This window comes from Diabrotica undecimpunctata, chromosome 3, assembly GCF_040954645.1.
Source record: "Diabrotica undecimpunctata isolate CICGRU chromosome 3, icDiaUnde3, whole genome shotgun sequence".
Taxonomy (NCBI): domain Eukaryota; kingdom Metazoa; phylum Arthropoda; class Insecta; order Coleoptera; family Chrysomelidae; genus Diabrotica; species Diabrotica undecimpunctata.
Window position 1 is genome coordinate 136,055,437 of NC_092805.1, and position 12,731 is coordinate 136,068,167.

The 12,731-nt window shown below is 30.6% G+C and overlaps 1 protein-coding gene across 4 annotated transcripts in view; it reads right to left on the reverse strand.

Annotated features, from left to right (window-relative positions):
• Window positions 1-12,731, reverse strand: part of LOC140437460 (DENN domain-containing protein 1B) — a 118,059-nt gene that overhangs the window by 14,522 nt on the left and 90,806 nt on the right. For 2 of the 4 annotated variants that reach the window (XM_072527001.1, XM_072527000.1), the window contains exons 11-13: window positions 10,281-10,510; window positions 5,465-5,624; window positions 1,800-2,168 (exon numbers count right to left, since the gene is read on the reverse strand). In XM_072527001.1, coding sequence (XP_072383102.1) covers window positions 1,800-2,168; window positions 5,465-5,624; window positions 10,281-10,510 — 759 coding nt within the window. The remainder of the gene's footprint in view (window positions 1-1,799; window positions 2,169-5,464; window positions 5,625-10,280; window positions 10,511-12,731) is intronic. The other 2 variants (XM_072527003.1, XM_072527002.1) reach the window with 1 other exon arrangement.

Genomic DNA, 12,731 nt, shown 5'->3' on the forward strand with positions numbered 1-12,731 from the left:
CTGACTGTTGAACGCGTTATAGGTCTTTCTGGATATTTATCATCAAACAAATTGCACACTTCCATCTGAGTTCCCGATCTGTCTCCATACCCAATCATCATAAGTATTCAATTCTGTGCTTTACACTTAAATCCATTTCTACTTCAAATTAAATCTAAGCAATAATTAAAACATTCACAAATACCAAAAATTTTGTAGTACTAAACTGTCACTGAACATCAATAAATTACTAAATTATTACTACTACTGTTTCTTTTAAATCGATAAGAAATAATTTCTTTCATATTCTGTCCGCTAGACAATAAGTATTTTTGATATTGTTAATTTACCTAATGCGTTACTTTATGAGCACACACAAAACTATTGTATTTTTGTCCACCCTGTACCAATTTGAATCAACATATGATACATTTTTGGAATCAGCTCAGCTAGAGTAGTCCGAAAATTGAGACAAAATGGGGGTGTTCCATTAAAAAAAAAATGACGGTGACGTCATTACTCGAAAGTAATTCACCCTGTATATTAGAATATAATTTTAAAATACGGTAAATTAAAATCAAAAATCGACGTGTTTTAGGATTATTTCTTAAAATGGTCTGTTTAGCTAAAAAAGAATTTGTTCCATACTTAACGGACACAGTGTATATTGTTTGGGCTGAAGCTAATGTGTTCGATCTTCGTTGGTGTAAAATTTCATTAAATGCATATACTTTGGTTTAAGTTTCGAAACATTTTCTTCAATGCTAAATCGCATCGAATTTAATTTTTCATTAATAATTAACTTTTTTATAAGTAATAGCTATAGATTAAAAATTTTGAAAAGAATTGCTTGTAATATACTTCCTCACATTTTTGATGCAACTGTTTCTGTTGTCTAATTTTTGATGTACACTAGATCTTTCACAATTTTTATTGAATTTTTTTCCAAGATGATGTCTCCTTTTCATAAAAACTTCTCTTCGGCCAAGAATTTCTTTGTATTCGAGAAAATATATCGTTCAATAAGTTTACTTTTAATTTTTTTTATAAATCCCTAGGTGTGCTAACTTATAGTCCAGGTTACCATTTCTTTTAGTACCTATATTTTTTTTTGTTAATTGTTATAAGGTTTCCTTAAATCACCTGATTAAAAATAAGAAGGCGTCCAATTTTTTTTACTTTCCTTTATATGTTTTTCGTCATTGTCTCGTATCCTGTTGGAACCTTTAACATCTGAACTTGTTATCCACGACTAATTTCGTCGCAAAAACTGAGTGCCGTTCTCATGTGGTATCCTCCAGCTTTTTAAAATCTATTTCCAGCTAAAAACACTTCCCGAAGGGACAGGAGCTTACAATATATATGTTTTTTAGGAGAAGTATATGTTGTTGGTGATGGTAACTCAAGTATTCAACGTACCCAGAGTCAAAAACAAATTGTCGGGTGAATTAACATACCCTGAGGTGAAAAGTAAATCAGCTATAAATTCTCCTTAACAATCGATGATATCTTCTGCATTATTATTATTATAGCAATAGTTTAGATATGTATAATGTAAGATTCATAAAGCTATAAATGGTATAATATTAATGAAATATACGAACTACATGATCAGAAATGTATGCCAAAAATGCTATAAATGGAGCTAAAGTTTATAAGCAAATGTTTTCAGAAAAGTAGTTTCTGCTTTGCCATAATTCTTACAAAAGTTGCATGCCTATTTTGTAACATTTTGAAATTATTGAATAACATTATTGACAACTTTGGTAAAAATTTGGCTAATCGAAAATGAAAAAGCTTTCCACTAAAAACACCATTACCTTCCGCCGAGGCGAATGCGATGGAGGCGATAACTTAACAATATCAACGGAATGCTGATTAGCGACAAAAAATAAAGGATCTCCGTTCTCGCTGTGCCCACCACCCACCACAAACGGCGTGCTGCTAAAGAGATTCCTGCTAGCGTCTCTAGGCGGTTTTCTGGGAGGAACCGAAGGAGGAGAGAGAAATATTTCATCGGGAGATTGTAGGAGGTTTTGGGTTTCTTGGGAATGGCCAAGGTTTTGGAGGAAGAAGCGATTAGAGGGGGATGCCATGGGTGCGCTAGCGCGGGTATTTACCGCCCATCTATCCGGGCTGTTTAAGGGTGACGTGTTTTTGAAATTTTCTAAGCTTCGCACTGGCTTAAGCTGCAAATCAAACACAAACAACTTAAAAATAATATACTATACTTCCATAAATGTTCTTTTCTGCTTTAATAGATTTGATTATTATATAATTGGTACTGTACAACTGTCTGACTGCTTCGATTATCACATTTACTAATTACTAATAAAGTAATAACGTAATTATATTAAGTCATTGAGGGCTATGATGTATCATTTATGTGAAATAATTACATGCTGTAAACTCCGATTTTAACACATTTATGTAAAAATTTTCAAATCGGTATGATGTAAGAACTACGTATAACGGGTTGCCTACCTTGATATGTAATTGATCTTATGTAATGTAATTTTTAAGCTGTCTAAAATTACGTGACGTTTTCGCTCTTAGTTAGGTTATGTTATTGTATTCTATGTTATTTGTGGAAAAATTTACTATTATTTTATAATCATTATAATAAAGTAAACTAATGGCTTCAATTAAAAAGAAAACAACCAGGAAACAATTGGAAGTGATGTTAGACTTCATAAAAATAAATAGTGCTTACTGGCAAAATAGTCAAGGAAGGCTAAGAAAGCAGCTCAATTGTGACATGAATTTGCTATCATGGTAAATACAGTAGATGGTGGCCCTAACAAAACAGGGGAACAATGAAGACATGTAAGAAAATTAATTTCTGTTACTAGCAAATTCAATAAATTAATGCTAAATTTTTAGGTGTTCAATGAGTGGAAGATTTTGCAACTCATTTCAAAGATTCATCTTGGGGAGCCTCAGATTATAAATACATTTGATTTTAAAGGTAAAGATTAATAATTGATGTATTATGTTTATTATGATGCATAATATTTTTCAGAGGGAAAAGGAAATCAACCTGTAAAAATTAAAAGGCAATAGTTTTATTTAACATTTTAACATTATCATATTTAACATACTTAACATGTCCTTTATAAAATTAAATCTCAATTATAGAATAAACTGAATATAAACATTTTTATTTAACAATTTTATAACTAAAAATTGTTGAGCCACTTTGTAATATGTTTCAGATTTTTTGTTTTGTCTTGATCTTTGTGTTATTTTTTTGATTTTGTAACTAATTGTAACATACATGTTTCATTTCCTACATATAATTATGAAATATACTAATTATAAACACTTTTATTTAACAATTTGTTTTTATTTGATAACACAAAGTTTGCAGCAATAATACTTCTTCATATTCTCTAAGGGTTATGAGCACATTTGGACCATTTTGTAATATATTTTAGTTTGTTTTAGATTTTTTTACCATTATCATTAGTCAACATCAATGCAAAACAGGAATATATAATGTTTCCAGATTTAACAGGGCTGTAGTGTAAAACCCTACTTGTGCAAATAATCTTTAGACAATCCTCCATTCACCCCTGTGTCTACCAACTCTTCTCTACATTCTAACTCCAATAGATTTTAAATCATTCTCTAAATTGTCTTGATACCTAAGTCATGGTCTTCTTCTGGTTTATTGTCCCATCAGCCCTCTTCTGTTAAAAACCTTTCCGACGGTTGCACCTACCTCTTGCCTGATGAAATGCTCTATCCATGTAAGTCATGCCACCTTGATGAATTTTATGTCAGGTTCCATAAAGGTTCTATACAACTCAAAGTAATGCCTGTGCTACAAACATTGTTCTTTGTAGTAGTATATTTTAGGTGTATTTGTAGGTTTACTTTGTAGTATATTTTAGGTTTGTTTTAATTTTTGAAATTGTATTCTTTTTTTGTATTATTGTATTATTTATAACACAAAGTTTGTAGTGATACATAAATAAATAAATAAATATATATATATATATATATATATATATATATATATATATATATATATATATTGCTTATATATCATATAATTATAAAATCAACTGAGGATAAACATTTTTATTTAAATATTTTATAACATAACATTTGCAGCGATAACATTTCTTTATATTCTCTAAGGGTTTTCAAAACCTTTGAGCCAGGTTGTCATATATTTTTATTTTGTTAGTTGTGTAATTTTTGTAATTAATTGTAACATACATGATTTATGTTTTTGTTTTTAACAATATATAAACATTTTTAAATTAATATATTATAATACAGTTTGAAGCAATATAATATCTTCGTATTATCTAAAGATTTTAAAAATTTTTGAGCCACTAACTAATATGTTTTAGATTCTTTGTTTTGAGCTTTTGTAATTAATTGCAATATTAATATTTATATCACTAAATTATACTAGATTATAAAACTCTATCATATATATTATAAAATGATGAAATATCACAAAATTGTAAAATTATATTACTAAACTATATTTGATTATAAAACTGTATCACTATTTATTGTTGTGAAATGTATAAATTATGAAAATATTAAGTTTTTGTTTCACTACACAAAGTTTGCAGCAATAACACTTCTTATTCACTGTGCTTCCAACACCCAACCATTGTTTTTGATTTGCCTCCTTTGGAATAATTTCTATTGGAACTACAGGCTCTACTTCATCTTTTTCACCATTTTGGCACCGAGTGTTCCACTATCCATGCAGTTACTTTTGTTAATACTTTACGAAATGTACTTTGTTCCATTGAAAATAACAGGTGGTTACCAGTACATTTTTGGTAACTTCCATTTCCTACAAAATTAAGTAGGGAGAGAACCTTTAATTCTATTGCAATTTAGTTAGCTCTTTGTCAGAGCTAGAGCTGGTTATCTATTTCATATGGGTTACTGGTGTCCCGTAACTGACATCGCTCTATATTTACATAATTTCTTTCTGCCACATCATTCAATTCATTGAGTAATAACAAATTTACAAAATCCATTTTTTCAAAAACAAACACGAAGCCAAAAGTTAGGTTAATTTGAATTATTTGACAGATCTTAAGGATATGACAGAACCATAAATAACATTTTATGTAATTTTCTGCTGTGGCTTGGTCATTTTACGCATAGCACGCAGGGCATGATACATCATACCGTTTTTACACATCATGTTTTGAGAACGGTAATCTGATGTACGTTTTCTGAAACCACTAGTATGTAATTATTTACGTAACCGATACATCATAGCCCATTGTACGGCTTATAGAGAGAAAACGTTTTTGATTTATTCAAAGTTTACTTTTTAGTAATTTAGATCACTATGTATGGTACACCAATTACATTGGAAGTTTTTTTACTTTATTATATAAGTTTCTTAATTGCTAGCTTTTTTCGCCAAATTAACCACTACTAAAGCAGAAAATGAAAGCATGAACAATGACCCACCGAATTCCACCCAAAAACTACTTACAGATCTGTCGACCGGTGGCGTATCGAGTCGAAACTGTAACAAGTCTTCCATCTCATTCATTAAATCGATCTGAGGTATCTCGACGGGACTTCCGCTGCGAGGGCTATCAATCACATCAGGCGACATCGGTTGAGAACTAGGACTAAGTGGACTGTAAGATCTAATAAAATAAAAATGAGTACATTAAAATGACAATGGACAACGTTGTTTAATGTTTTAAATATTATTAAATTATTACAGATATATAGTACTTAAATTTTTCCGCTTGATATGTCCATATCTATTTAGCGAGAACCAATAGACGATGCAGCACAGCAAAGGTGTAAATTTTTGTGTATGATGAGTCAGCAATCAGTAAATGGTTTACTGGTCGAGTAACTTACATCACATTTTTTCACCTAGATATACTGTACACACAGTTTATCTAAATTTTTCTAAAATCAAATGAAAAATGACTTAAGATTAATCAAAAATTAACAGAATACAAATAAAAAAACTTAAAACATATAAAATAAATAAAAAGAAGTCAACGATTACATGTAACCTAATCTTAGTTTATTTTTTACCGGTATGCTGTTTGAGTTTGACGCTTCTTTAACATTTATTATATTTATATTTCTTGCATGTCTAGTTTACCTATCTGCTGCGATCTTATTCATTATCACTTTTGGAAATTATTAAGATAATTTTGGAAAAAACCTTAAGACATCTATGGAAAAAATGTCTATTGGCTTTGTTTAAATATTTGACAGACAGTTTTATTATTGGTTTTTAGTCAGTTCTAATGCGTTCTACGAGGACAAGGTGTGAAGTTTTAAACCTAGACCATAGATGTTATAAAATGTTAATATAATAGTGTTCGTTTCAACAACAATAATTCTCGAGCAAATGTATTATTGAATTCTAATAGAAGGTTCAGGTTTTTCAATGTAAATTAGTTAAGGAAGAATTAATAGACACCTTCAATCGATTAAGTCTCCATTTTTTCAATTTTACCCATTGAATGTAAAAAGGGGATTCTCGCAATTACCACATTGCTTATACAGTACAAATATAGACGCATATAGAAGGATCTTTCACTGCCATTTTTCAGTCTCGGCTGAAGTTATACATATATTATAGAGAAGTTGAACAAGATTTTAGTTCCTTATTACTGCTCCTAAAATATGAAAAAGTGGGACAAGAAATGCAACTTTAGATATTTTATTATGTAGATGCCGCTTGGTCGTAGAATGCTTAGCATTAAATTTTTGCATTTTATAAAATTAGAGATCAAATCCTACTCATGCACCATATTTTTTTTGAAAAAAATAAAATATTATTTTAACGTTTAATAACTGAATCTTTTTAAAAAAGATTTTTTATTGTGATTCAAATTTTTAATTTAAATATGTACAAATCTAAATAATATAATTAAAACTCTCTTCTTATAAACTATAAATAAAATTAATTAAAAGTCAATTACTGTCTGTTAAAGCTGTTAAAGCACATAAGTCAAAATTGGGTACTTTTCAGAATATACACAAAAAAGTAATTTGGGATTTCTTTGCAATTGGATAAATAATTTTTTGTGTTATTAGATACTTTCTCGGCTTCAAACTATTACTACAATAAAACATAATATAAAACAGTTATGAAGTTTTTTATTTGATTTAAGTTCATACATAATTTATTAACATATTTGCTTTAAAATTCGGGATTTTGATCGTCTTTCACAATATTTGATTCTAGGTTACGCAAATTTTGTGTTGAATGTAAATCTTTATAAAATTAGTGAAAAATATCTGGTATCAGGGGCAGCAGTGACAAGTCGTTTCGTTTCTCATTAGAAATTGACATTGGCTGATTAGAAATTACAGATATTGTATAAGGGATCTCAGCAGATCCTCTGCGTTTCAGATTTAAGAATTTTAACGGCACATCTCTGTGTAAGCAATCTTTAAATAAGATAACGCCAAAATCTTTTTCGTACCTTAAGCCTTATTCATTATTTACATCTTTATGTTTTTGAACTAACGGACCTTTAAGAGAAGAAAAATCTAAAAAGTCCGTTATTTCCATTTGAACTTCGTCAAATTTGGGACTGCTAGATTTTATTTACTGCATCCAGTTATGGGGATGGTAAATCTGTATTTCGGTTTTTTTTTTCTGATCAATTATGCTATGGTCGGTGTCCATTTCTAGATGGATATCATATTTAATCAGTTTAATTTATGATTATGTTCAACAATATCACTTAACATAGAAAGTTCTTTACTCCTTTATTATCCTTACACTAAGAGTTCGAAAGTACGCATCGTTACGCAAAAAAGTATTATTTGTTTAATTAATACATTTCGTAAATTTATTTTGAAAACTCATCTTTGCTGGATCTTTAAAATATTGAAAAAGTATTAATTCATCATTTTATACTTTTTTAATTCACCTGACTAATTTCGAAAAAATATTAATTATTCAAATAGTTCTTTTTATATACATAAAATTCCTACTTTTGGACTCTGAGTATATTCCTTGCCATCCTGGTAGGATATAACTGCTACCTTCTCGCTTGGTTCCCACTGAGTAATATTAACTTGCCTCTTATTACAAATTAATTAATCATTACTAACATTGTTATAAGCAACTTAATATTAGCTAAGAGCAGCAATATTCACATATAACAGATTTTTAAATTATCTACTGTTGTGTGTCTAAACTATCTACTAATCTTACCTTTAAAACGTTTATAATTTCTCATATATTTTTATTTTACTTTTACTTTTACTTTTACTAGTTTTTTAATATTTCGGTAACATTTATTTTAAGTAGTTAAACACTAAGTTAACATTTGGCTTCATTTTTGAAACCAATCATTTATTCAATCATTCAAATATGATTAAAAAAATCAGTTATGAAGATTATATTTCAGTAAATGTTATAAATTTATACATAACTTTATTTTAATTTTAATTAATGTCATTAGTTTATGTTCAATTAAGTATAGAAAAATTAAAGTCTATATTGTAATAATTTCACCAATATGTATTCATTTTGAAAATTATGTTTTACTAGTAGTAGTTATTTTAAAACAAGATTAAATAGTACCCATACAGCGTAAACATCTTCACACAGATTATTTATGAAAAGTTACTGTTAAATATTTCAAAAATAATTCAGGAATGCTTTTAGTTGTTATTAAAGGATTATGGATGAAACGTTTCGGCGAAATGGAAAATTTCAAAATTTAGTAAAAAGTATCATTGAATATTTTTTTGAACAGGAAAATTTTTCAATGAAATAATTTCGAAAAGAGTCTAAAAAATTTAATGAAAAATGTTGAGCAAATTGAAATTTTTGGTTGAATATAATTTGAAATTTTTTTAAAAACTTTCATACATTTTTGGGCAGGAAAACAGAATAATAAAAAGTTACGTGACGGTTTTTCGTTGTTGAACAAACCTATTTTTAATTCAAAGTTATAAAATTTGATTTACATGTAATAAAAAAAAATAAATACTTTTAATATTATAAATTTCATATCATTTTAAGTTTTAAAATTAAAAATTTAATAATTTAATATATTAAAAATGAAGATTTATTTGTGAAAAAAAAAAACAAAAAAAGACAGTTTGCTAATTAATGGCATCGAAATTTTAATAAGCGTGGATGCATAAGTTAAATAGCTCTGTTCGTACTCATTTCCCACTTCCCCCTAACTATATAGTTTTAAGATATGGTTTTAAGCCGACGGCCACGGTTTGAGTTTATGCAGTCGCCCTCTTCAGGAGTGTTTTGAAGTATAATAATCGTGACCAAATCGCCCATTTGAACTGTCTTTCTATATGCGTCTATATTCTTTGGTACAAACGTGGTTTAAAGAATCAAGCCTTGTCAAATGAATACAGGAACAAGCATGGGCGGAGGTGGCTATAGCGCGGTAAGAAGATGGGCAAACCATAAAAATAAGAAAAGCAATTCGGGGCGGCCATAAAATGAGACAAGATGTTTAATGTTTTCATTTCAACTTATGAATTTGAAAAAAGCTTTTAGTTTAGTTACTTTTTAAATTAGTTCTGATATTATGAAGGAGTGTATAAATACACAATGATATCGAAATTTGGTCTGAGATTGTTTGTTCCTAAGGTTTCGTCTGCAATCACCAAAGATGCAGATTATCAAAGATAAAAATCCAGAGAACTTAGATAAGACTCTCGAATCGAATGTACTATCTCAATCGTCATCGTATTAACGCAGGTTTGCATCTGACTCCCAAATAAAATAAAATCTATTTACCGGCCCAATGATTAAAGTCCACGCATGCACTTTAAAAATCAAAAAAGTGATTTATTTTATTATTTGTAACTTTTTCGGAACCTGTAACACAGTGTAAAGGGTTTGTGGTTATTTAATAATATAAATAAAAGACTCAGCAGAAGACGACAAAACTGCGAGTACCAGTGTCAGACAATGACAGAAACAAAGATTTTGTAGAGAAACTACTGCATGTCAAATTAGGTAAAAGGCATGACTCTGACAAACTGCCGGATTCAATAATAAGACTAACATATTCCTGTAAAATAAAAGCGAACGACAAACAAAAAAAAATCTTAAAAATGAGCACAAAATACACAACTAGTGAAGAAAGAGTTTAAGAATAGTTGTCGATAGTAAACACATTTGAGGAAGAAAATTGAATTTAAACTGATTATATAAAAATCATTTCCGTGTATTTTTCTAACATAAAAAATCTAAAATAGGTACTGAAAAAAAAATTGCAACAATTAAGCAGTACCTAAATAGTACGAATATATTTAACAGATTTCCTTAAAATACAAACCTTTGCATAGCCGAGTTTTTAAGAGCTAGAGCTGCATCTTTGCGGTAAGTGGCCACAGGTGCACTGAAACCGGCTATAGTACTCCGCTTTCCAGTAGGAGAATTGGGGGCAGATCGATGTTTGTCGCCTCGTTCAAGGCCGTTTTCTAGTTGAAGTGGACTTGGGTTGTCTTTGAGTTTCGATCGCAATCCCTTATAGGCACTTTTTACTCCCTTACCACCATCCTTCACCTAAAATTTAAAATATTTAAAATAATGTTCCGAAAGGTTTCCGCGGTTAGTACAATTAACCCTTGAGTTAAGATTAATACTATTACAGGAATTAATATTAAACTCAACAGTCTTCCGGGTTGAACCGCGTCGATTATCATTGCGCTGAGCTTTCAACATCCTCTTCGATGTCATCTTCAGGGCTTCCGAGGTCTGTCTACCGAGCCCCCAGACACTACTACACTGATCACTGACCAATGCACGCGTGGGTTTACCCGAAATTACCGAACGAAGGTAACCGTATGCAGTCATCTCTTTTATTGAGACAATTTGGCCTTATTTCAATTTCTATGGCTTCTCGGATAATTCTTCAGATAGTTCTGGAGTTTTCAAAATCAATTTTGTGACCTGTATGAAGATAGGGTTGACCTAGAGCTGAAATTAAGTCGGAATTGCGAACAGAAATGGAATGTTCATAAATCCTATTTTGGATTCTACGATTTCTTTGGCCTATATAGGACTGAGGGCAGTCTGCTCACGGAATTTTATAAACTCCGTGTTGTTCATTGGGAATGTTGTCTTTGATTGATCGGACAAGAGATGAGTTTTTGTTGGGGGTAAATATTGTCTTTATTCCTCTTGATTTAAGAATTTTGTCGATTTTGTCAGTAACACCTTTGGGTTGAGACTGAATGGGAGATTGAGGTCTGTGGATTCTCCTATTGATGTGATTTTCGCGGTAAACGTTTTGGATGAGGGCTTGTTTTAAACTAAAGAGCGCAAGCGGGTCTACTTGCATCATCGCAAAGGCGTATTGATCTGGAGACAAGCGCATTAATGACAGAATTAATTTTTGAAGGGGGATGAGAGTTGGCATGCAAGTAACGATTGGTATGGGTGGCTTTCCGATAAACAGAGTGATGAAAACCTTGGGATTGATTTTTCTTTATGATAACGTCGAGAAACGGGTAGGGATGAATTAGTATCACTTAAACCCCTTTCCATTAAAGATTTTGGAGGTTGTGTCCAGCCCCGCTAGAGGGTTGATGTAATTTAGATGAAAACTAGTCTACAAACTGTCTCCCTCACAAATAAATTTGACGTGTTTTTGCATATTTTTGGATTTTCTATAGGGACCAAATTATAGAGGGTGGTACTTTTTCAAATTGACACACAGTTCAATACAACTATACAATCTGTTTTCCAGTATTCTGTCGTGTAATTTGGTTTGGTATAATTAGTATATCGCTTACTGGCTAGTGATTTATTTTATATATTTATGCTCACACTCCTTTCTACCCATAATAGCAATACTCAAAACCACCATTTTCAAAAAGAGGAACCGTTATCTCATTTTAATGAGACGGCCTTATACCATGGCGAGGGAGTACTGTTATTATGGGTAGGAAGAATTGTGAGGTATAGCATAAATCGCCAATCAGCAACATCCTCATGATGTACAGAGTATTGGCGCTGGAACAATCCGAAAGGATCTCCTCGACAAAAATGTCATACGCTAAATAAAATAAATGGAAAGATGCATCAATAATCATGAAAGAAACAAACATGAAAAAGAGAAAAATCAAAGAAGCAGCCCTTATCCTACTTAACGAAGAAAAATGTGTAGCAAAACCATCAGCAGAATGTAACAGGCTTTGGTTGCCAATACTAAAAGAAGAAATCAACATCAAGAATATACCTGCAATAGAGGATTCATAGAAAGTAAAAGACATATCATCTACAATTATTATACAAAATATATATGCAACACACAAGTCACAGACATATAACTACATAAACACACATTACACAAATGCATAATACAAACACACACACACACGCACACACACACACACACACACACACACACACACACACACACACACACACACAAAACAGTCAGAATTTGACATCCCGAGGGTACAAACACCAACCCCAGATTTTTTCTACACGCAGGATATTACCTACAAAATCGAGGCTAAGTAAGTCAACCCTCGTTTTGGAAAAAACACAAACCGCTAACAATTTTTTAAAATAATCTTTTTTTAAAAACGACTTCCGGAATAAAAGTCAAAACGTCAAACATTAGTTAAAAATATAATTTTCATTACAATGCATTTTAGCTTAATCCCATATAAACATAGTATTTATATTTAACTTGGGTATGCCACAAGAAAGCAGTTTCGGAACTGGTAAACAAATTGGGAATTATTGATGAACTAGAACTAGCACAGCCACAGGG